This window comes from Bactrocera tryoni, chromosome 5 (assembly GCF_016617805.1).
Source record: "Bactrocera tryoni isolate S06 chromosome 5, CSIRO_BtryS06_freeze2, whole genome shotgun sequence".
Taxonomy (NCBI): Eukaryota; Metazoa; Arthropoda; class Insecta; order Diptera; family Tephritidae; genus Bactrocera; species Bactrocera tryoni.
In genome coordinates, this window is record NC_052503.1 from 60,576,509 (window position 1) to 60,601,115 (window position 24,607).

Sequence of the window (24,607 nt, forward strand, 5' to 3'; positions counted from 1 at the left end):
AATGACTCAAATTACTTTTTAAATATATAATATATTTACTTTACTTTCAAATCCAAATGTAATGTAATACTTTTTTATTTATGACAATTTTTTTATATCTTTAAATTCACTAAAAGATCTGGTGGCAAAGACATTTCTATGAAAAAATGTGGCAAACAGATTTGAAGAAGAATGAGCATCAACCATGCTTTTTATATTGATATGAATTTTTCTGAAATAATTGCGGCCAGAATGAAAACGTGCAAGTTGTGTAAATGTAAATCCGAATCTGTTTTTGAGCCCAACGAATATATACTGGGCACACAAATTTCTGATGTTATAAAATTTATATTTAGTGATCAGGTAAGTGCAGTACGATAATTGTTTGATTTGAAATTCTTAGCCTCATTTTCTTACAGGCGTTGGAGTTTCCACCAAAATTTTTCATATGTTCTGCATGTGCGGCGGCGTTGGTACAAACTGAAATTGTGCTAAAGCGACTTTCGGAGGCTTTGCCACACAGCAGAAATTCTGGAAAACTAAACTTATCTAATCATAAAAACGATGATAACGATGAGGAGCCTCAGACCGAACAGAATGGTATAAATGAAAGTAGCAAAGCTTCGGCATCTGAAACCTTTCTGAAGGATTGGATATTTCGCTGTACCCATTGCGAATACACTACCAGAAAGCCTAAATTGTACAAAACTCATTTAACAACTAGACATGAACTGGATAATCCACGCATTTACCAGTGTATGTATTGTTCGGAATCATATCAACGCATAAATGCCATACAAAATCACATCGGCAGCATACATGAAAATAAACCGCGTCAAAAACGTCAACGTCGAAAGACAATTGCATTTGATTCGCCAAGTGTATTAAGCAGTACAACCATCAGTAAACAGGTGGAAATTAACACTCCAGTTGGTAATATCAACAATGAAACAAATGGTGTTGATACAAATAATGATAGTTATCAAGCAGATGGCAGCAAAAACTATGAATTTACATGCAGTCACTGCATTTATAAAACAATATTTCCAAAACATTTCAAGCGGCACTTATCAGTTAAACATAATATTGAAGACACAAGAATTTATAAGTGCAAGCGATGTCCTAGTACGTATGCACGACAATTTGCTTTGAATAACCATATCGCTTACGAACATGAAAACAAACCTAAACCACAGCGCAGAAAGTCAGTAGCTTTAGAACAAAGTATATTATACAAAGACGAGTTGATAATACCTAAAGAAGAAATGTTGGATGATAATGACGACCTAAGATGTGAATTTTGCCTTTATCAAGCGCAAGACTCAAAAACGCTTCGAAATCATATGGTACTATTGCATCAAACTGATAATCTAATTCAAAACAATAACAGTAATCAAAAGGACAACAATTATAAAAATAATGTCTATTCGGAGACCACATATAATAATCAAGAAGAACAGCAAGATCATGTATTCCAAGAACCTTTTAAAAAACCCCCTAATCAATTAAGTTCGAGTGAAATATCATCTTCAGAATGGGTTTTCCAATGCCCACGTTGTGATTTTGAATGCGCCAAAAAGAAAGCATTCAAAGCTCATTTAATTAATGAACATGGCTTATATGATAACGATATATATAAGTGTCTTTACTGTTCGTCAACATACGAACGTTATAGCTCGTTGCAGAATCATGTAGCAGTGAGTCATAGCGTTGATTTGACAGGAATAGAATCGGATTCTAGTCAAGATAACGTTGCAAAGAAACAAAAACTTAATGGAACTGCAAATAGTACAGAAAAACACACTCTTGAGAACAGCAGTCAGGAGCAAACGCCGTCAAAAAAACGTAGAATGGAACGAGAAAAAAGTAAAGAATCTTGTGTTGTATGTGGCAAGCTTTTTTCCACCGTGGATAAATTGCGCGCTCATATGGACAAACATCATGGAGGCGACGAAATCAAAAAGTGTCCGAATTGTGATGCACAATTTCGTTCGTTGGAGAAGTACGAGGCACATCTGTTTAGCGAGAAATGTCTCAACACTAAGCTAGCCTGCCAATATCCTGGTTGTCCGAAACGTTTTAATAGACCATCAAAAATGCAACAACATATGCGTGAGAAACATCCCGATGTAATAGACTAACGTTTGTTGGTTTTAATAGGATTATTATTTTTTGTTTAATATTTTCAACACGGTTACGCATCCCCCATGCTGAGTTTTTACCTAGTGTCAATAAACGGTACTACCAAATATATGTACATATATGCATTTAAAATATTACAGTGTCATTTTACGTAAATCATTATACGCAATCTATTACGTAATCAGCATATATGTATTTGATTGTACTTATGTATAATATATTTCTTATGAGAAATAAAACAAACAACATTAATTTCAATAGAATTAGTTTTATTTTCGGTAAATATTTTAAATACACATATTCAATCCATGATACATATACAGGTATGTATGCACATATAAAGTAATAAATATGTTCAACAACAAATTATGCAAGTCACCTTTACGTTTCCCCATTTCGTAAAAAATCATATTAAAAATAGGCTCATGAAAAAGAATAAATTTGCACTTAATAAACTACACTAAATACACATTTTCAATTTACACAAAGTAAACTCGGCAATAATATTAAAATAGTAAAAAATGTTAACATAGATATTCCCTCTATATACCGGGCTTAAGTATTCAAACATTTTCAAAAAAAATTAGGGAAATAAGCTATTTCAACGAAAAAGTTCACTTTTATCTCTACCAGCTAGATTTTAAGGGTCATGGATGAAGGGAAAACTTTAATAGTATTGCAGTTTTTATTTTAATGTAAAGTTACAAACGTTAGACGTATCTCAAGTTTCCATTATTATGCTTTGCTATGTATTTCCGCTTGCGCGCATTTCATAACCTCTAAGGCACCCTTTTTAATCAATTCCTCAGCCAATTGTTGACCCAAGGCATCACTACGTTTATACAATTCACGATTGTAACAAGCATGCTGATACAAACCGCAGTAGAGATTATCTACATCTTCAATCAGCACCGGAATCGACTTCGGTTGTGGCTTCTCTTCATCAGCATAGTCGAACATTTTTACAGTTTTCTGTAGGAACGGACACTTGCCCGCTGCCGCGTCTGGCGCACTGCTTGAAAACTCATTGTCTTTCGCTGTGCTGTGCATACTGGCGAACGGGCATTTTGAGGTAGACGGTAAGGCCGCAACGACAACATTGTCAGTTTCTTCTTTCGGTTTTTGTACGAGTTCTTTGGTAACGGGACATTTCCCCGCTGTAGCCAATGTAATCTTTTCTTCTTTACTTACAAATGGGCATTCGCCCATAAAATCTTGCCCTACATCCATTTTTAAGGGGCAATGCGGATTGTTAGCGTTCGAGTCGCCGCTAGCGCGCAAATCCAAGTTTGCGCTAATATTTCCATTATCATTGCCATTTTCTGCATTGTTTATCATTTCTATTTTGTGTAAATCAGCGCTAATGACAGGGCAATGTTTTGCTAAGCTTATGTGTTTTTCAATGATATCGCCCATGCTGTAGGCGGTTGTAAGCTTTTCTATTTCTGCATCGTCATTTATCACTGGAGGACTGTGACGTTGTTCCGGACTGCTTGACTCGTTGCTTCGGCGTCGTTTAGTAGGCGGTTGATCACTGCTATCGTCGTCGCTATCTTCAACTAAATTAGCATTATCATTGTTATCAGCTTTTTTCACTTCTTCTACGGCGAAGCTGCAGGCTTTCTTGTCACGTATTTCGGTAGCACCATCCAAACTCCAGACGGCGCCCACCAAAGACAAAGCGCTGTTACAGTTATTTTGATTTGTTTCAGTTAAATCACCATCTAAATTACTCCAAACTGCTACGGGAGCACTGCAGCCACCACCTAAAGTCTTGAGGAAGCTACGTTCGGCTAATATGCGACAGGTTGTTGACAGGCACATTAAACTCTGCAACATTGAGAGTACTTCCTCATCATTCGCACGACATTCAACAGCCAAGGCACCTTGGCCGACAGCATATAGCAAATCGGTCGGTTCTAGTACCTGACTGATACGCTGCTCCCAACCCATGCGTACAAGGCCAGCTTGTGCAAGTACTATGCCAGCGAATTTCGAATTAGTGGCATCCAATTTCGCAAGACGTGTATTCAGATTACCGCGTATATCGCAAATGGTTAAATGAGGATATTGCCGACGGATTTGAGCTGTGCGTCGAAGTGAAGAAGTGCCTGTAACATAAACAACATAATTAATTACTTACTTACAGTTTATTAAAAAGAAAGAAAAAATTTACTCACCTATCACACAACCCTTTGGCAATGTTTCGATGGTGTGACCCTTGTATTCCTCACGCAGCACCAAAGCATCTCTAGCGTCTTCACGTTCAAGCACAGCACCAATCGCCATACCAGTTGGAAGCGCGGTGGGTAGATCTTTAAGCGAATGTACAACGAAATCTACACCACCGTTGCGTAATGCGTCTTCGAGATCACGTGTGAAAAGGCTTTTCTCGCCTATTTTTGGCAGTGATATATTGAGAACACGATCGCCTATCGTTGACATGGTATCTAAAAATATTATAAACAATAAACTTTAGTTCTGATAAATGCAGAAATAAAAAAATATTACATAATTCAACAAACATGCTAGTCATAGCAACAAATATAAAATATATGCTGTAAAACAAGTCAACAATAATGCACCTACAAGTTTTAATTTTTCATCCCAATAATTAAGAATTAAATAAGTGAGGAAGAACTAAGTTCGGGTGTAACAGAACATTTTATATTCTCGCAATTTCCAAAGCAAAGATAATTAGCTTTTTAAATTTCAATAGTGTATCTCACAGGCTTGGTTTGTAGATGGGCGTAATCGCTCCACTGCCACGCCCAAAAAACACCATTAATCGAAAATATATAAAGTGTCTAAGTAACTAAGCCGTAAATTACGATGCACAACTCACTTTTGGCACAATCAATCACATTATAGAGAGCATCCAACCCTCAATTCATCATCCGCCAAATCCTGGAAAACACCCATGAAAAGAGGATTGACACACGCTACCTCTTCGTCGATTTTAAAGCTGCTTTTGACAGCTACAAAAGTTTTTTTAAAAAACAAAAACGGTTTGAGATATCAATGAAATTCGTTATTCGTGTGAAAGTACATTCCATTGCCATTATGTATGGAACTTGATTCTTTGGCATGGCCTCACAGGCACGCTTGCAGAAGTCCAGACGCTGAACCCAATTTTCGACGGTTTCAAGTATAAATCGATATGCAGCAATTTCACGTTCGATATTCCTACGCAGTTTATCAATCGTCGCTGGCTTGTTGGCGTAGACCATAGACTTGACGCAGCCCCACAAAAAATAGTCTAACGGCGTCGAAACGTACGACCGTGCCGGCCAGTTGACTGGACCATTTAGTGAGATAACACGTTCACCAAACTTGGTTTCCAATAAATCGTTTGACTTGTGGCGTCGTCCTGTTCGAACCATATATTGTCCAAGTCCATATCATCCAATTCGGGCCAAAAATATTCGCTTATCATTGAGCGGTAGCGATTCCCATTCACAGTAAAATGCCGGTCTTGATCATCATTGAAGAAGTACGTACACCGCACAAAACCGTAATTTTTTCGGGATGCAATCAATACTCATATAGTACGTACGAATGTACTTTCACACGAATAAATAATTTCATTGATAACGTAAACAGTTTTTGTTTTATTAAAAAAACTTTGTATCGCTCTTATTGAAAAACCCGCTCTTAAAGTTGAGGCCCCTGACTCCGAATTTCGGTAGTAAATTTTAATAATTTCGACTCGTTGGTGGACCGTATATCTTTCCATGATGAAATGACAAACCTTACTGAAGAGAAATGTCGAAAGAGCGGGAAAAGCTATTGGTTTGCTGTCCATATTGATCTACTTTTGTAGCGTAGCTATTGAAAACCCCTGTAATACGGCTGTGTAAACTGACGTTGAGCAATACCAAAAGCTAAGTTGATCGGGGAGGACCTCTCTCTCCGAGCCTTTTTTTACAAAACGAGGTTTCAGAAAAGGCGACTCCCTTTGTGCGACTTACTCAATCTAAGGCTGCAGAAAATAATTCAAGCTGCAGAACTTAATCGAGCAGGTATGTACAATCTTCAATAAGAGTGTACACCTGCTGGCGTACGCCGATGATATTGATATCATTGGCCTCAACACCGGCGCCGTTAATTCTGCTTTCTCCAGACTGCATAAGAAAACAAAGCAAATGGCTTTAGTAGTGAACGACGGCAAGACGAAATACATATCTCCTGTCATCAAACAAAGAGTCGTCGCACTCGCGACTTAGCTCCCACGTACCTCTTGACAATCATAACTTCGAAGTCTTAGATAAATTCGTCTATCTTGGAACCAGTATTAACACCACCAACAAATCCCAACGAACAAAGACCAAACTCTATAAGTCACTCATTATTAGACATTTTGCGGAAGATTTAATGGTTATTTGAGTATTGGCAACTGTGAATACCGCAGTCGATGGAACGATGCGCTGTACGAAATATACAACGACATTGACATAGTTCAGCGATTTAAGAGACAGCGATTACGCTGGCTAGGTCATGTTGGTCGAATTGATGAAAACATTCCAGCTCTAAGAGTATTCTTCGGAGAAAGCAGAGGAATACGAAGGTCACCACTTCGTTGGAAAGACCAGATGGAGAAGAACATGGCTACACTTAGAATGTTCAATTGACGCCAAACAAAGAAGAAGAACGACTGGCGGTGTTGTAAACTCGGTTATAACCGCATAAACGGTGTCTTCGCCAATAAAGAAGATATAGATATATAATATATCTATCCCTATATCTATCTCGATTAATTTTAGGTGATACAAACAACCGTTAGGTGAAACAAGATGTTCCAAGAGTATAAAAATACACATTTACAGAATTTAATGTACTTTAATAATCAGCAATTATTTTTGAAAAAATTTTGATCCCCTTGATTCTGTTGCCAGGAATACCTCTGAAAAGGGTTGTCAGGCTATAAAAATTGTCTTCAATATATTTGAAATTTTTTTAAACTAACTCAAAATCAGAGTCGAATGCTATTATTTATAAATATATAAGTTTTGACATTTTATATTATGAAAAATTGTAATTAAAAACTTTGATGTGTACAAAACTATATACATATGCGTATTGAGCAATGGCAACATTGTTCAAATGAAAACAAAAAAAGATGGCGGATTTCTGCGTTTTTAACACGGGCTCAACTTTTTATACATTTTGCTCGCTAAGGACGGCAACTGAGGAAGGGAGTAGCGTTTTTCGCTGTTCCTGATATAAGGCTCTGCTGTGGCTCCCGACAAAGTGAGAGCGGTAGCAAGAGCAAATTGAAATGCTACGGAAGTAGCGTAGTTTTTCAAACGCTGAATAGAGATCATCATTGATATTAATCGATTGTCGTTTTTTTTATATTTTGTAAGCAAGCCAAACACGAAAATGTTAAAAATAAATCAATTTTACATAAATTTCGTAAATATTATGAAACAAAGTCGACACGTATTTTTATTTTTATTGATAAATATGTTTTTTGATTATGTTATAGAAAATTTAATATTTGTTATCGACATATTTATTTTCATTCAAGTGTAAAAACATCTCTGAATAATGAAATGTAATAGATTTTGTGACTGTCACAGAATAGCAAAATCGTCTCAAATCTCAAAAATTGTCTCTAACTTAAAATCTCAAATTTAGAGACTTGAGACTGTATCACAGTACATAATCGCACGGTAAAACGAACTTTCCACGCATATCAAAACTTGCACTTAAAATCATAACTATTACCTGCAAGTATGTAGTGTGGCGTCTGAACATGTATTTTCCTTGGCAGGCAATTTCATAACTGATAAAAGAAATCGACTTGCACCCAAAACCGTAAATAATATAATATTCCTGAATTCTATATGTAAGACTAATTAATATGGCAATAAGAACTTCGAAACGTTAAAAACAAGAATATGCAATGATATTGAAAAGCAATTGTGTGCTTTCCCTCAATCTAAGGATATATTTCGGAATTAAGTATGTGTGTACATACATATGTATGTACATAAATATTGAAGTAAATTTTATATTTAGTATTTTTATTTTTTACCGAAATGAACTGAAGTGTGTGATTTTGTTTTTTGTTAATAATTCATGTAATTTTTATACCATTGGACTGACGTGAATTTTATTTTTAATTTTAATGCCATTGAAAGGAACTGAATTATCATTTTAAAATGTAATATTATACGTGATAACATGAATGTGCATATTGTGATTTTTTTTAATAATACAAAATATTTTATTTCATTATATGCACTTATGTATTCATTATTGGAACCAGTTAGAAAATCGTTGTTGTTATACAGTAATATAATAGTAACTCTTAGTACTTTCGTAATGGATTTTTTAGCCTTTGGTTCATAGCGTTACGGCTCAAAGGCTCAAGGGGCTTGCGCACATTTGAGCTTGTTCGTATATTCACAAGTGTTTTGTATTCATAATTGTCAGAGAATCCTAACGGGGCAACTTGATAAAATTTATGTTATTCTAACTGTATTACCGTGCCTATTGGAGACTACTTATTGCTTATGGAAAGTAATATATGGAATACTAATTAGTACGCCATATATTGAAAATAATACGCTGTCACTTCAGCAGTTTGACAGCGCAGTTTTCATTTTTATGAAAATTTCGAAGAGGCAACATATCCCATTTACACGTACATACATACTTATACCGACGGCATTTTAATTTCGGCAATATTAAATTAAGTAGAGCGAGTATTAAGACGGTTGTGTTACATATATTATAAAAATAGTACATTTTCAAAAAAACATTTTTCCAAAAATCATTATTAGGTTTAATATTGTTATTTTACAGAAATATTATGCAAAATGGGTTGGGAATGAGCGAAGTCTTATATTTAATAAACTTATACAAGAATAAATCAAAATATCATTGCTCATATCAAATTTAATTGATATACATATAAATTTATTTAAACAGTTCAAGAGCTCAAAACATGCGGTACATCAGCTCGACCCTACTTACCCGACGCCTTTTCGCAAATGATTATGTTATGATAACAAATACCCACATACAGATTTGGCAATGGCAATAGCCAGGAGGAGGATGGAGTCATGTGCAGAAGTTCACGCAAGTGAAGAAAGTTCTCTGATCGCCATTCACTTGGGAGTGGCCAGAAACGAGTCTTTTACATATGACTCAAGCAGCTCACGACTTCCGGTCTTTGGCCAAGTATCCTCTGGGTAGCCTAAGAACAGCCGTTTGAAGGCGAGCTAAAGTGAGAAGGCGAAACATCCCCTCCGTAGGGTTGTGCGCTGGGTTTGGGACCGCCAAGTAAAAAAATCATACCAATGAAAATTAACAATCAGGCTCGGATGAGAGACCCCCCTTTGTTGACGAACATGCCAAACGAAATAAGGACTACGAATTAAGGGCATGCACCTGGAATGTCCGGTCCCTTAATTGGGAAGGTGCCGCTGCCCAGCTAGTTGATGTCCTCGTGAAAATAAAGTCTGACATCACCGCCGTCCAAGAAATGCGATGGACGGGACAAGGACAGAGACGAGTAGGTCCTTGTGGCATTTACTACAGTGGCCATATAGAGGAGCGCAAGTTTGGTGGGGGATTCGTGGTGGGAGAGAGACTCCGTCGCCGAGTACTATCATTCACTCCGGTGAATGAACGTCTAGCCACAATTCGCATCAAGGCGAGGTTCTTCAACAAATCGCTGATTTGCGCCCACGTCCCGACGAAAGAGAAGAGAGGTGACCAAAGATGCCTTCTATGAGCGCTTGGAGCGCGCCTATGAGAGCTGCTTGGCGACTTTAACGCCAGGGTGGGCAAAGACGGTATATTTCGCACTACGGTCGGTAAATTCAGCCTCCACGACGAAACATCCCCAAATGGGTTGAGGCTGATCGACTTCGCCCACCGCGGCCCGAAATATGGTTATCTGTAGTACTAGATTCCAGCACAAGTAAATACATCAAGCTACTTGGCTGTCTCCGGATCGAAAAGCCATCAACCAGATCGATCATGTTGTGATAGACGGAAGACATGTCCCCAGTGTTCTAGACGTGCGTACGCTCCGAGGTCCTAACAACGACTCGGACCACTATCTTTTTGCAGCCAAGATTTGCACCCGCCTCTGTGCAGCAAAAAACGCACGTCAACAAACACAAGGAAGGTTCGACGACGAGAAGCTGCAATCACAACAGACAGCCGAGTGATTTTCTACTCGGCTTGCACTCCTGCTCTCTGAGAGGAAGAGGAAAACCTCCACTCCGTTGGAAGGACCAATTGGAGAAGGACCCGGCTTCGCTTGGAATATCCAATTGGCGCCACGTAGCGAAAAGTAGAAACGACTGGCACGCTGTTGTTAACTCGGCTACAATCGCGTAAGCGGTGTCTACGCTAATAAAGAAGAAGAAAAGGATTAAAGCTCGTTAGCTCTCAATCATTAAATGTTTTTAATAATTCTCCATTGAAAAAAATACTATGATGCTTCAAATTACAAAACGTTTTATTAAATACCTTTAAATTTCACAAATTTATTTAATTTTCATTGTTTTACATTTTTTATAAGTGGGCCTGAAGAATGCAACAAATCCCTCGGTTTACATATTTTTTTGGTAAGATTTCAATCTGGCCATCGCTCGTTTCCAATTGCTAAACGTCAAAACCTCCTGAACTCGATTAACTGTCAAAGTTCAGGAGGTTTTGACGCTTATCAATTGTTCTCTCATTTCCAGTCAGAGAGGAGTTGGACATCTCTTTATCTCTGCCAAAACTCTCTCTCTCATAATTGTAATTGAGCAGTAATCACACTTGTGCTCATTCCGTGAATAATTTGCTTGATTCAAACTCAATTTTTCGCAAGTGGCTCAAAGTTGTGTTTAACTCATTCACTGCAGATCACTGACAGAGATAAATCACTGACTTACATGTACACACATACATATGTATATTAAAATGTGTTAGCTAGCTTACAGTAAAAAATGTGTATTTTTACAAACGTATTATTCACTTATGTACATATGTACATCTGCGAGCAATGAAATAGTAGTGGGTACCAACATTATACATCTTTTTCAATTGTAAATAACTTTTAATAGTTTTGGCTCTGGTTCCATTGCAAATTTTCATACTAAGTTTATAAATAAAAATAAATTAGTTCACACAGGCAGTAAATGCTTAGTTACAAAAAGCTTTGTTTTACATGGCCCTACTTAATGGCAATAAAATAGTAGTGCATAAAAAAAGTTATCTTAAACTAGAAGACCCGTCCACGCTTTATTGTGGCTGATGCATAGATAGTACTACTATTGTCATTTATATGATTTCTAACCAGTCCCTATCTTTAAAAGATACGTGTACAAATTGGCAACTGATGAACTATGAGTTAATGAGATACATATGTATATCATTTAGAGTGAAGCAGCTTGTGTTAGTTTACAGAAAATGGATCAAAATCATTTGGTGTGTAAATAAAGCATTGCTTTTTGGGAGGGGAAAATATTGTTGAATTTTTTATGAAGTTATGTGTGACGTGGCTCCATAATTTCTCACTGAAGTAGTGGACTACACATTATGGACCGGTCCTTAAGCATGGAAAGACGAATAACTCGGCTGGAAAGGTTATGGCATTAATCTTTTGTATTATTTTTGAGGAAGGAACAGTTTGAAATTGTACGCATATACTTCAGTGTTTCCATTTAAATATTGAAAAGCCAATTATGCGTCTATATACTGCAAAGTTTCTATAAACTTACGTATGTAGAAAAAATTGTAGAAGTTGTACGCTTCCTATTCGAACAGTCGACAAAGAACGATTAACCGGATAGTCGAAAATGAGCGGTTAATCGAGTAGTTTACCACTTACGTCTATCCGGATACTACAAACTAAATATTATTATTCCAATAATGTTCTATCCAATTAGTCGAATACCAAGAGCTCTGAATTGAGGTCAGGAGATTGAGCTGGCTGGTTCATAAACTCATTTCCATTGACCCGAAACCATTCCTGTGCCCACCTACTGGTGCGTTTTGGTTCATTGCCCTGGTGAAACATTAATTTTAGCAGCATATTATCTTCTGCAAATAGTGCTGATCCATGATGCCTTCAATACGATGAATCGGACCAACACCATGAATCGGACCAACATCTCTGTACTAGAAACATCACCATATCGTGGTATATCGCGGGTCATACGCTGTATTAGGGGAAAGTCACCCATACTCTTGAAACCCTTTCCGGCCATAAAAAAGTATGTTCCCACATTCTTAGATTGATCTTGTACAAATCAAAGACATCGTGATTAATGATTCTTTTTTTAAATAAGGGAATAAATTTCCCCTTTTCTTCGAAGCAATTTTTCGCTCGTCCTATTAAAGAACAAAAAAAAAACAATATATTTTTATTCTCCATTTAAAAAATAGGGAAAACCTGTCAAACTTACAATTTATGCATATTATCTTGACTTGAAATCTAACGTTTTACCAAGTTTTTTGCTCACTACTAACATCGTAATGATATCTGTTCTACGGATTAACGGTATATAATTAACATTTTTAAATTGAGTGCAATAGGGACGTTACATATTACACAATATATTGTGCAATGCGAAATAAATATCAAAATTTTTTAACGAATGCCCATTATTATTTCATTGTTCGCAGCTGTTTGCAAATACTTATGTGCATACAAAATTACTATTATCTGTTAGGAGGTCAGTAGGGTAGGTAATCTTTTTTCAAAAAAAAAAAAATTTTTTGCATTTTCTGTTCCCTTATACCATTAGAATTAATGTAGAAACCCACTTTACCATTGGAAGGTTTCGAAAAAGGCCCACAAATAATAATACACACCTCAAACTTTAAACGCGTTTTTCTCAAAACACACTATTTTAAACTGGCGGACATGATTCCGGTCGAACTACTCAACTTATTATTAATTTATTGACAATGTTATGCAAAATTTATGTAAAAAAACATGGGGAAAAATTAAAAACAAAAACGTTAATTACTACATTTTTTCATGATTCTAGTAGGGACGATAACCCTTCATGTACTTTTTAAGAATAAATTGGGTTTTTGTGTTTCAGATGATCCAAACATGAGAAATCGTGCCCGCCAGTGAAAAAACGCATCTCATTCACCCAGCCACTTCTCCGACAGATGTCATCAAAAAATTCCGAAAAAAAATTGTTTATACCCTCCATTATATAGTATACCTCATATGTGAAAAAAGTTTATTGTAGAATAAAAATTTCTACGAAAAAAAAAATGTAAAAAACAGGCCAAATTACCCTATTGACCCCTTAGCAACAACGTATCCACTATGTACCTGCATTAAATAAATATATATTTAATTTATAACACGAATTACAAGTACTATTTTATTAATTTACATATTTATATGAATAAGAATGTATGTATGTAAGAGCCAGATAAAATGGCAAGCATATCGTAAGCAAAAACTCACTTGCAGTCTCAGTACTAAGAACTTTTAAGATTCAATAGTACCTACTTACATACATAAAATTGTACACATGATAAGCAGTTTTCAGTTTTATACTCACGTGCCTACATATTTATATGTACTATGTACAGTGGGTGACAAAACTAAGGCGACGAAATCTTTTTATTGAATAAAATCATCAAATAGACATCAAATTATTGGTTTTTTATTTTTAATATTAGGACATTCATTGTTCTAATTAAATTAGAAAAAATTAAACTAATTATTGTTATCTTTTAATATCTGGTTTCGTATATTTTATTTCAATACAGTTTCACGGCGGCGAGGCATGAATACAATTAATTAATTTATTGTATCGCCGGAAATGCTTTTCTATGATTTTTTTACTTGTATAAATAAAGCGTCCTTATTTTTACAATTTTCACGTCCAATCTTTCGCCACTTCAAAACCTCAATCCTGTAATAAACAAACCATTGTTTTACATAAATAGTGTATCCCCTGCTAAGGAGCGTAGCAGCAAGATCGCGTCCGCTCGTTCTACTTAGAGTGTTAACACCCAGGAACAAACCGCGAAGCGGAAGAGCAGGCAAATCACGCCGCAGGAGCTCCCCGGTTCTAAAAGGCCGAAGGGCAATAGCACGAGGGCAGCCGGAGGCCAACCCTCCATACCAAATCCCCCCGGATGGAGGAGAGACGGCGCAGATATGTGGATGCTTTAAAAGGCATCCGAATGGCTGTACTGCCTCTCAACTACCCAGCAGAGACGCTGGAGTCGGAGGATCTTACCGTGCTCCAGGACCTCTTCATGGAAGAGGTTTTCAGAGACACTGAATACGCAGCGTCCTTCCATGGCTTCGATTTCAAAAGAAGCATTTTTTATTTTTATTAATTTTAAATGAACAATGAATTCCCTAATAATAAAAATAAAGAACAAATCATTTAATGACTACTTTATGATTTTATTCATTTATGTAAATACCGACAAGGTAGATTCCGTGCTTTAGTATAGTCGCACACTGTATATACCTACGATATTATAATTTTAGCAATTTAGACTTGTTGAATTGTGAAACAAGTAAAATACCAATTCAGCGAAAATTAGGATTTAAGAATTACTTACGGATTTCGAATTTCTTTTTGGGATAGAGTTTTTGTAAACGTGCAATGACATGTTTCGTTTGAATGAGCGCTAACTGAAATTATAAGAAAACAATGAAAAATAAGTTAAAGCATTTGATTAATTTCATAGAAAGCGACGATAAATATATTTTTGAAAATAACATAGAACAATTGTAGCGTTTGTTGGATGGGAAATAAATAAACTCGAAACAATAAAATAAAAACTGAAATTTCTTTATATTTTAACTTTACAATACCAGTGATTGAGCTACTCGTCAAGTTTTTGGAATAAAAGCATTTCATTTAAAAAACCGAAGTTAAAGGAAATCTTATCATTCAAAGTTATTTGAATTTCTGATTGTATATTCGCATGTCATCGTCAATCCGACAGTTTTGACAACACGTGTGATAGTTACAGTAGCACAATATAGCATTACTGGCAGATAGTGCCTTTTACTTGAATATAAGAAAAATGCGCAAGCAAATTCGAAACTGAATAAGCTACTCATTGCGCTACTTTAATGACTTCCATTTCCAAAATATGCACAAACGAACAATTAATATGTAAATATACACTTGCAGACAGGCATTCATTTGTATACAAAATACAAATATAATGCATTATTTTTATGTATGAAGCACAAATAGAAAATAAGTTGAAGCCTTTTCGAAATATTTTCTGTTCGATTCCACTGGCACAAAATCGTTCCCGCAGTTATTGTGCATATTTTCATAGCATTGTAACGAGTTTAGTAGCATACTGTTGGAATCTCATGTGCGTGATTGTCGTGACTATTTCGTGAGTTATGAGATTGTATAATCACCAAAAATTAAACACCACCAATATCCGCAACACTCGCCTCGCGTTCCCTCTGCTTCCAAACAACAAACAACTTTACCATTCATTTTATTCATACTCTTTGCTTCAAGTACTTATTAAAAAACAAAAACATTTACGAAATTCATTAATTAAGGTTGCTATTTTTTTCTTTTGCTTGTTAAGCGGTTATAACCTTAGCTTCCACACAGCTCTACGACTTTTTCACTTACTTCACTTTTTCTGGAGCCCACACGTATGGTCTTATCCTTATGGTTTGTCATCTTTGTACGCTGTGAAATGCAGTGGCGAGTTTTAGGATATTTTTCGTTATTAAAAGTGAAAGTCTTGATAGATATTTATTGGCCAATGACCTTCTTCCAAGGTGCTCGTTTTATTGTCATTAATATTGAATGAAATCGCACACGCAAAGCTCAATGTTCAAAGAATACACGCACTCGAACTTAACCGCGGTTTATACTTAAATGCCACAGTAAAAATTTACTTCTATACTGGCAAAAAGTGATCCGACGCAACAGCTCCAGTCCAATCAACCACTCAAAGCAATCCAAACCGCATCCGCCAACCGATCTGAATGAAGTAGTTGGCATGCGACATGATGAGAGAAAAATTTTGATTACGAAAATGTTATCAGGTGTGTTACACGATTTGCGAGAGGGTGATGGGGCATTCAGCTCCAACTGAGCCCCAAACAATAAGGTTGCATTTTGTACGGCTTTGCCAACTAATTATGTGTGGGAATTAAAAGCAAACAATTTTGTGGAGCTGGGTATCGAAAATAATATCAATACGAATTTATTTTATATACATTTCAAATATGACTTTAAAAGCACTACCTTCAAAAATACATACGATTTTTTATAATAAAGAATATTATCTTGCCTCCCAAATAGATATACACAAACCGCAAATCACCGCAAATATATATTTTAACCTCATCAGAACTTTGTAAATCCAGATAAACTTAAGACTATCGATATCTATTTATCGATTTTAAACGAAGAATACGAACAGTGAGGGTAGCATCAGCTGTTAAACCTATTCATTGTTTACAATTTGCACTGATAAATTAAGACAAAGCACTGAAGTTGTTAATTTCTTTTTTATAAAATATGTCTGTCTAAAGTTCAAACAACTGCAATTGTGCCAGTTTTGTTAAAACAGACGTGATGTTTTTGGTACAACATATTTAAATTAATTTAAAGGAAGGTTTGAAAAAGTTTTCAATGTAAAAATATATTTTAGTTTTGGAACAGGTCATCAACAAGAAATGTTAATCCTACAGCGAGACGAACACGCGAATCTCTTGGGGAGGATTTTGTGCGAAAACTAGATGCATTACACGATGACGCTTTGCGCACAGGCCTAGTAACAACATCTGATTTGCAAGAAGCGTATAGGAAATCTCGAGATGCAGACCTTAATCCGAATAAAATTAATATGTGGTATGTGCTAGGCTTATTGGCGTTCATAATGGTAGTAACACCATTATTTTATGAGATAATTACGTTTCTTTTGGGAGTGCGTTGCTTTTTGCCCAACAATTATATTGTTTCGGAGGCAACAAGACCTATAAGCGACTGCGACTTCTGCAGGTAGAATGAAATATGATAGTTAAAAAATTATAGCTAATGCGTACAATTTCCCAAATTTCAGGGATGTAACAGGACCTAAGATACTACAAAATCTGACGCGAGAAGAGTTTTCACCTTATGCATATTCATCGCAGCCAATTATAATAAAAAATGCTGTTGCACACTGGAAGGCTAAGCAACTTTTAAATTTCGATTATCTAAAAGACTTATATGAACGTATACCCGGTGCAATGGACGAGAAATGTCAATTTCTTAATTTTCGTTCGGATTTCAAATCGTTGCAAGATGTTTTTGCAATGCCTAGCGTTCGTTCAAATTTAAGCATAGGTCAAACGCCGTGGTACGTGGGTTGGAGCAATTGCCATTCAGTTGTATTAGAAGAATTGCGTAAACTTTATCCGCGTCCACATTTTTTACCTGTTGATGCCGAAGTGCCAAATACGGATTATATATTTATTGGCTATGAACAAGGCGATTTTATGCATGTTGGTTATGGTTTTACTAATTTAATATAATAATTATTAAATCTTTATTCTAGTTGGATTATATTCCGCGTCTAGTTTGGCAAGCTCAGTTGCAAGGAAACAAAAGTTGGATTGTAGCACCGACTCCAGAATGTGATCACGTTTGTCAATCGTTTTCCTTCTATGTAGAACCCGGTGATGCAGGTGCGTTATATGCATTATATTTACTCATCGATTAAAAACTATAAATGTATTAATTTCGTTATTTAAAGTATTGGTTGATACCAGAATTTGGTACCATGGCAGTTCTATTCCTAACAAAGGACAATTCGCACTCACCATACAATCGGAGTACGGTTAAGCAATAAATATTCACTCATAAGATTCGTTTAGCTATATTTATTTTTTAATAGTAATTTTAAATAAAGCCAAGTAAGTAAATTTATTTTTATTTCTACACAAACTTTAAATTACACAGGCCAACAAAAAATTGTTTGTTTTGCTGCCATTCAAACTGAATGATCGGAATCAAATGCTTGCAAGAGAAACTTCCTCATTTGACAATATATCTTCACGAAATTTTGCTATGAGTTATTGTTTATAGAAGTAATGTAATATTGAAAGAAATTGTTCAGATCGGCTCACTATAGCATATATGTAGCTGCCATACAAACCGAACGATCGGAATCAAGGGCTTGTATGGAAAACTTTCGCGTTTGACATGGTATCTTCACGAAATTTGGCATGGATTACTGCTTAAGGTAACAATATAATCTCCACAAAAACTGTTCAGATTGGATTACTATAGCATATAGCTTCCATACACCTGGACACATAGTTACTAAAAGAAATACACCTGTGAAGGGTATATTAGCTTCGGTGCAGCCGAAGTGAACGTTTTTTTCTTGTTTTAATTATTCTTCGTTCGTAAAATTGTTGTAGACCGGTGTAATACGAAACAAATATCTTAATAATATAGGCATGCTGTTCTAAAATTCATACAAATTATATTAAAATCATTCTAAAATGAGATATATGTACATATCTGACACAAACTTAACCAAATAGGCTAAATTGACATTGAGTTGATGAGCAAAATCCCAACCAGAAGAATGCAATTGATGATACCCAGGTCTAGAGCAACACCCATCACGTTTAGAATAAAGGAATTTATTATATGTAGTATAATATAATTTCACATATTTTCGGCATTCAACTAAAATATGTTCCAACATTATATTGTACGTTCAGCTAATTTTAATAAGATTGACTGATATTTACGGTATAAGACTAACCGGAAGTTTGAAAATCTTTTATCAGGTATAGGGAAGATAGATGTAGTATTGGTACCCGATTTTATCTATTTTTGGCATTACAGTCGACGGGCATAAAATAGAACCCTTTTGTTTTTAACTGTTCGTTTTTTAGTTTTTTTTTATCTTAAAAAATAATATCGGAGCCAGAAGAAGTACTCAGTAGAGAAGAAATCACTGTGATTGCACCCTTTTATCAAATTATTAACTCCTTCAAGCCAATTGAATTTTCGATTTTAATTTCAGAGGGTTTAATGTATTTCAAACCCTGATTCTAATTTCTAGTAATTCTACTGAACTGCACTTCAGAGTATGAACAGGAAAACATGCTCTCTGAGTTTCATTAATAGCCCTGACGAGCACAATTAATGCGCCTTGAGCAACGCTAATGCGCATTGCAATTTTATGGTGACAGACGGCAGACTTGTGCATTTAGACAGCTGATAGTGAAATTTGTTTATTTATTAAAAAAAAAGTGAAATAAAAGTGTGCGAAAAGTTAAGAATATTGGAAAAATGGATAGCAAACTGTGCGTTGTTTATTTTGAGCCGTCTAAAAATATTAAAATTTGTTTTTGTTAATATACTTGCACGTAATTTATTTAGCAAATTCACCCCTAATTTTACTTCAACTATTGTGAATTACACCACAAAGTGTCAGATATTTGAATATTCAATTAAAATATGAAAATGGCTTTAAGAAGTGTTGATTTTTCGGAAATCTCTAAAACCATATATAAAAATTACAATAAACACGAAAATAATATCAAAGAGCATAGGGTAAAAACCTCAATTATTAACCTGTCGAGTTTTTATGATGGTTATCAACGTGAAATTAAAGATATTAATTCTGAAATTACACCCTCCAAGGACAATCCTACAGTAGCAGACTTCGCAGATATATTTAAAGCATTTGAAGAGTATCCCTCCAATTTACACAAGCCAAAACGCCTGCCAATAAAAGAGCAGCAACTGCGAATGAATTGTACAATGGCGAGAGATATGACCATAATGGTTAATTCACGTGAACAATCACCAGGAAGCACTTCACTTCAAAATATGAGCTGTGCAACGGAGTTACCTTCAGCCTCGGAGATCTATAATGTCTTTAAAAAATTTCAGCAGAAACTTACACAATTTCTAAATGAAAGACAGCAACAAGAATGCGCTCAGTCTTTTGAAAAGAAATTGGATCAATTATGTGCATTCGCGAAGCAGTTGGAGAAGCTATGTCCAGCTGTAAATAATATAGAACAAGCTTTCAAACCTGACGAGGAAAAAAAATTACAAAATATACTTGCTAACCTAGAAGAGCTTAATTATATGCGTGAAAATCAAGAAATATTTATAAATGGAACGCCAACAGCCAATACACAGTCAGCGCGCACAGAAAGTTTTATGAATTTAATCACCTATTTATTAAACACAGTTTCCAGTATGTAAACCGTTTTAAAATATAAAATACATAGAAATTATTGATAAGGGACTTTCTTAATAACAAAAATTATTCACTCGATGGTTCATATACTTCAGAATTATTAATGTCATCAGCCTCATGTAGAACAGTTTTTATTTGCGTTAGTGTATCGCCCACAGCGAGCAATTTTCTAACGCAGCTACTTAAATACTCGGCACGTTGATGGCTCTGTTCTAGATACTGCTCAAACTGGTCACCGTTTTGATTCAAGCTGGCTGCGAGAGTTTGCATGTTGGCGCTAAACATCTGTGGCGAATTTTCAATTATTTTAGCCAAAATCTGTACTATTTCCTTTTTACAAGAAAATGTTTTATTTGTGGAGCTATCTGCATTAGTGTTGGCACTATTTGTGCTACCGCGCGTAGATTCAATTTGAAGCATTATATTATTTGACTTATCAATGACGTCTGAAATTACATTCGACTGATGAGACATAGATTGCCGACTACTTGCTACAAAATGGTAAATGTGTTATAAAAGTAATTGACACAATGTAAATAATAAGTTAAATTACCCAATTCAGTTAGCATTTCATCGATCAAGCAAGATTTCGACTTGGTATTCATTTTTATGTTTCTGTAACAATTTGACAATTCAAACTGAATGCTTCTTCTTGTTGTTACCTAGTGGTCACAACAATATACACTATGCTCACACATCTTTATATTTAAAGAAGACAAGTAAAATTTTGAAGATCTAACAAAACAATACTTATATTCTCTAAAAAAAAACTTTATTTTGCTTTGGCTCTTTTCAATTAATATAAGATTCTTAAAAAGTGCTTGATGTAGTGTTGATGCAGTACTCAACAATATTAATATATCATTCGATAAGCAAAATAATGCGGATATTCTTAGGTTTTTTGTTTGTATTTGGTTTAACAGTAAATGTAAATTACACTCATTTCATGTGTTTAAACAAATTACATTTCACTGGCGTGCATTACTATCCTTTATAGAACTAATCATTTTAACGGCTTAATCGTATATGTCCTCCTTGTCTGCAACATATTTAATGATGTCAGCTGGTTTCAGTAATTTTTCGGCATCTGAATCGGGAATTTCAAAACCGAACTCATCTTCCATGGCCATTATAACTTCCACATGATCCAATGAGTCGAGACCAAGATCATTAATGAAATGCGAGTCAACGCTGAGCTGTTGAGTGAAAATATATGCATTATATAGCGTAAATAACTTGTTTTCGGTTCAATCAAATAATATTGGCAGTAACAACTGGTTAATTAATTTAAATATATATTATCGATACTAGAATCATGATTAAAAAATTAATTATTACTTCATTCACATATTGATTATTTTACCATTAAAAAACACCAATTACCTTGCTGGGGTCGATCTTGTCATACAGTTTCAGTACGAGCAAGACGCGTTCGCCTATTAATTTAAGAGTAAGTGGCGGCTTTGCAGAATAGTTTCGCACAAATTGTGATTGCCATGCAGAATTGTTCTAATGAACCGAAAACAAGAACAAAACAAAAAAACCAAAAGTTAGTTCTTCTTCCAAACCTTTTATTACCTTGTCAGCAGTCACTTTGTCATAGCTTGCGACTACTTTCAAAACACGATCTTGGATTTCCTCCAAACTGCGTTTAGCTGATGCATATGTGCGCACTTCAAAAGATTTTTTGTAATTTTGCTAAATATGAAGAACGGAATGAGTGAGAGGGTTGTTTTTAATTAAATCAAAGTGATTGTTAGATTTATGATGTTTTCACTAAATTTGAGTACTTCTGTTTATTTTACAATTACTTGTATATATTTATGACTATCTCAATACAGGTAAGAAAATCTAATACTTATTACTTGAATACTATATTATTTCCCCATGATTTTCTATTTTCATTATAGCAGCATCTAAAACCATTTTGAGGTTAAGAGTATGTATTGGTTGAACGCATTCTTTGATATTATAATCCTTCAACTTTTGTCCACTCACCTGATTTAGCAAAGCGCTTACGGCAGGTGAATTGCTGCTAACCTTGTGCATCAAACGCATTTGTGGCTGGGCAGTTAACGACACTGCGGCAGTTACACGCAGTGATTTTGCAGCAAAACGGCTGCAGTTACGAACAGCTAGCGTTAATGACATCGTATATGTGGTAAACTCCGACCTGTTAATAATAAATATAGTTTGAATTATATTTGTAAAAGGCTTCACAATAAAACCGCAAATTTTTTAAGAAAAAATTGTTAAATTCTGCACTGACCCTTTGGGAAGAATATTATGTAAAAACGTCAGGAGCTATGTCAAATTGCGGCAATGAAAGAGACATGCATAGACAAACTGTCAAAATTAGGGTCGTTCACAATGGAAAAACACCGAAATAATTTACTAACAAAATTTCTGGACTATATGTATACATTTTTTTGAATATTTTAAAACTGTGGGGACACAACACATCGGGCAAACGCAAAAAACTCCAATGTTGTCCATTCCAACTCCACGGCAGTCGGGACTACGTAACAGGACGAACCCGGATTTTTATCTGGGCAAGGACGGTCAACTCGGCAGAATTCTGCCGCTACGACAACAACAACAACTGTCAAAAACTTTATTTAGACGACATTTTGAAGATTTCTGTGATTTTAGAATTAATTTTTAGGTATCTTTTCGAGTGAGCTAGAGCCTGGAAGTCTGCGTACATGATGTTATCTGACTTTTGTATGCAATTTTGTATTTATGATTTTGAGTAGATTTTTTCGTTTTGAAAGATCTTCACATAAAGAAGTCGCACGATAGGGAATCGCCTTGTCTGAAACTTTGTTTGATAACGTGCTGTCAAAATCAGGGGTCGAATCGTTACATCCGTCACGTATCACTCGTCACGTAAAAGCCTGTATTTCGTATTATGACGTACGTGATCGTAACGCTTCTATCGTGATCTGGCATGATGACATACGTGAAGGAGTATATAAACGTATCCGTTCGTTCGAATCGTCGTTCGAACGCGAACTACCAATCGTAATAGCCAAATTTATGGAAATGTGAGCAAAATTTTTTAAAATTTTAAGTGTTTTATAATTTTTAGTAATAAACGACATAAACAATATAGCAATGAATGGAATATCTCATTAAAAATTAAAACAAAAAATTATTTATGTGAACAAAATTTTTGTATTTTAGTTGACAATAAAAATAAAATTATTTACAAGGTTAAGGACATAAGGAATACTTTATTTGATCTTGTTGTTGTTGTTTTAACGGAAATTCAATCCCCGTTGGGATGGTAAATGTCATTTGTGTTGTCGTCGATGTCATCTAACGGTAGGCCCAAGAAACGTGCTGTTTCGACGGGGTCGGACCAAAAGGAGGAAGATGTTAGATGGGTAGGGTTTGTAGGGCATGCAAAGAGGTGGTCAGTGTCATGCGGAGACTCGTTGCATACAGGTACATTGGGTATGTCAGGGCCTATTCTGGATAAGTAGGAGTTTAACCTGCTACAGTATCCAGAACGAAGTTGCGCAAGGGTAATTTATTTGATCTCTTATCGGTTATTCGATTGCGGTGAAGCGGTTCGTTACCCCAGTGTCCATTTCTTGTGTATGATAAGAATTGTAATTTTGAGGGTCACAACTTGTTTTAAATTTTATGCAGAAGTTATGTAATGCCTCACAAACGTTAGCAAATCTTCCACCTTTGTGGGGTGATACCTTTCTCTCTTGCCTAAAATCCTAAAATTCTCCACCGTGTTTTTAAGATTCCGATGCTTTGTTCAACGATACATCTACAAAGAAAATTTTGTAAATGAGAATTCATATTTTTTTTTATACCTGCGCTATTGCTACGATCTCTTAGCTATCTCCGCACTATTTTTTTATGCCCATCACTTTCACTAGAGCTCAAATAAAAAAACACGGTTGGATTCATTTTGATATTTCAGATTTACTTCTGTCAGTTTATTGAAAATTTCGCAAGTTTTGACAGTTCCACATCTATTGTGTCCTAAAAATACGATCCAAAGCTATCGTATGTCATAATGCCAATCACCGCATACGATTGACGTATCACGTAATTTTCTTTCGTATGTTTGCCGATCCGTGCACGGATGTAACGATTCGACCCCAGCAGGAATAAAGGGATGCCCAACTTATTCCAGTGTGAGAGCGCCTCAAAATTAGCGTTTTTTATAACATTTTCCATTATGGCCAGATTGTCCTTTCAATACCCAATAATAGGATTTAAGCTTGTTAGCTCTCAATCATTAAATGTTTTTAAT

The 24,607-nt window shown here is 35.4% G+C and overlaps 6 protein-coding genes across 9 annotated transcripts; 3 read left to right on the top strand and 3 right to left on the bottom strand.

The window, feature by feature from the left end:
- The first annotated feature begins 155 nt into the window (after positions 1-155).
- LOC120776804 (zinc finger protein CG2199) lies at positions 156-2,373 on the top strand. Its single transcript, XM_040107798.1, has 2 exons — positions 156-342; positions 399-2,373. The coding sequence occupies exons 1-2, from the start codon at positions 172-174 to the stop codon at positions 2,118-2,120; spliced, it is 1,893 nt and encodes a 630-aa protein (XP_039963732.1). The 5' UTR covers positions 156-171; the 3' UTR covers positions 2,121-2,373.
- On the bottom strand, positions 2,370-16,135 carry LOC120776805 (porphobilinogen deaminase). 2 transcript variants are annotated; one of them, XM_040107800.1, is made up of 4 exons: positions 15,732-16,135; positions 14,683-14,755; positions 4,302-4,571; positions 2,370-4,232 (listed from the first exon to the last, which is right to left on the bottom strand). In XM_040107800.1, the coding sequence occupies exons 1-4, from the start codon at positions 15,780-15,782 to the stop codon at positions 2,857-2,859; spliced, it is 1,770 nt and encodes a 589-aa protein (XP_039963734.1). In that variant the 5' UTR covers positions 15,783-16,135; the 3' UTR covers positions 2,370-2,856. The 2 variants fall into 2 exon arrangements, with proteins under 2 accessions (XP_039963734.1, XP_039963735.1); XM_040107801.1 differs by lacking the exon at positions 14,683-14,755.
- A 434-nt stretch (positions 16,136-16,569) lies between these two features.
- Positions 16,570-18,019, top strand: LOC120777266. Its single transcript, XM_040108469.1, has 5 exons — positions 16,570-16,697; positions 16,765-17,114; positions 17,176-17,599; positions 17,653-17,782; positions 17,851-18,019. Exons 1-5 carry the CDS (start codon positions 16,689-16,691, stop codon positions 17,937-17,939), a joined length of 1,002 nt encoding a protein of 333 aa, XP_039964403.1. The 5' UTR covers positions 16,570-16,688; the 3' UTR covers positions 17,940-18,019.
- Positions 18,020-19,575: 1,556 nt separating this feature from the next.
- LOC120778873 (augmin complex subunit msd5) lies at positions 19,576-20,373 on the top strand. The gene has a single exon (XM_040110918.1). The coding sequence runs from the start codon at positions 19,581-19,583 to the stop codon at positions 20,331-20,333; it is 753 nt and encodes a 250-aa protein (XP_039966852.1). The 5' UTR covers positions 19,576-19,580; the 3' UTR covers positions 20,334-20,373.
- On the bottom strand, positions 20,285-20,960 carry LOC120778875. Its single transcript, XM_040110919.1, has 2 exons — positions 20,882-20,960; positions 20,285-20,819 (listed from the first exon to the last, which is right to left on the bottom strand). Exons 1-2 carry the CDS (start codon positions 20,931-20,933, stop codon positions 20,395-20,397), a joined length of 477 nt encoding a protein of 158 aa, XP_039966853.1. The 5' UTR covers positions 20,934-20,960; the 3' UTR covers positions 20,285-20,394.
- Positions 20,961-21,215: 255 nt separating this feature from the next.
- Positions 21,216-22,689, bottom strand: LOC120778731 (acyl carrier protein, mitochondrial). Of its 3 annotated transcripts, XM_040110695.1 has the most exons (5): positions 22,598-22,689; positions 22,327-22,501; positions 21,922-22,026; positions 21,712-21,837; positions 21,216-21,524 (listed from the first exon to the last, which is right to left on the bottom strand). In XM_040110695.1, exons 2-5 carry the CDS (start codon positions 22,477-22,479, stop codon positions 21,345-21,347), a joined length of 564 nt encoding a protein of 187 aa, XP_039966629.1. In that variant the 5' UTR covers positions 22,480-22,501; positions 22,598-22,689; the 3' UTR covers positions 21,216-21,344. The 3 variants fall into 3 exon arrangements, with proteins under 3 accessions (XP_039966629.1, XP_039966628.1, XP_039966627.1); XM_040110694.1 differs by lacking the exon at positions 21,712-21,837 and having other exon boundaries at positions 21,907-22,026; positions 22,598-22,688; XM_040110693.1 differs by lacking the exon at positions 21,922-22,026 and having other exon boundaries at positions 22,598-22,687.
- Between the last annotated feature and the right edge of the window lie 1,918 nt (positions 22,690-24,607).

Bases quoted from the DNA above. Each gene is read 5' to 3' on its own strand.
- LOC120776804 (XM_040107798.1), top strand. From the start codon at position 172: ATGAGCATCAACCATGCTTTTTATATTGATATGAATTTTTCTGAAATA. The intron at 343-398 runs GTAAGTGCAGTA...ATTTTCTTACAG, and splicing joins AATTTATATTTAGTGATCAG to GCGTTGGAGTTTCCACCAAA.
- LOC120776805 (XM_040107800.1), bottom strand. From the start codon at position 15,782: ATGACAAACCATAAGGATAAGACCATACGTGTGGGCTCCAGAAAAAGT. The intron at 4,572-14,682 runs GTAAGTAATTCT...TAATATTTTTAG, and splicing joins CAAAAAGAAATTCGAAATCC to ATACCATGTCAACGATAGGC. The intron at 4,233-4,301 runs GTGAGTAAATTT...TTTATGTTACAG, and splicing joins GCCAAAGGGTTGTGTGATAG to GCACTTCTTCACTTCGACGC.
- LOC120777266 (XM_040108469.1), top strand. The intron at 17,115-17,175 runs GTAGAATGAAAT...CCCAAATTTCAG, and splicing joins AGCGACTGCGACTTCTGCAG to GGATGTAACAGGACCTAAGA. The intron at 17,783-17,850 runs GTGCGTTATATG...CGTTATTTAAAG, and splicing joins TGTAGAACCCGGTGATGCAG to TATTGGTTGATACCAGAATT.
- LOC120778873 (XM_040110918.1), top strand. From the start codon at position 19,581: ATGGCTTTAAGAAGTGTTGATTTTTCGGAAATCTCTAAAACCATATAT.
- LOC120778875 (XM_040110919.1), bottom strand. From the start codon at position 20,933: ATGAATACCAAGTCGAAATCTTGCTTGATCGATGAAATGCTAACTGAA. The intron at 20,820-20,881 runs GTAATTTAACTT...ACCATTTTGTAG, and splicing joins TGAAATGCTAACTGAATTGG to CAAGTAGTCGGCAATCTATG.
- LOC120778731 (XM_040110695.1), bottom strand. From the start codon at position 22,479: ATGTCATTAACGCTAGCTGTTCGTAACTGCAGCCGTTTTGCTGCAAAA. The intron at 21,838-21,921 runs GTGACTGCTGAC...TCGGTTCATTAG, and splicing joins TAGTCGCAAGCTATGACAAA to AACAATTCTGCATGGCAATC. The intron at 21,525-21,711 runs GTAATTGGTGTT...TTCACTCAACAG, and splicing joins ACAAGATCGACCCCAGCAAG to CTCAGCGTTGACTCGCATTT.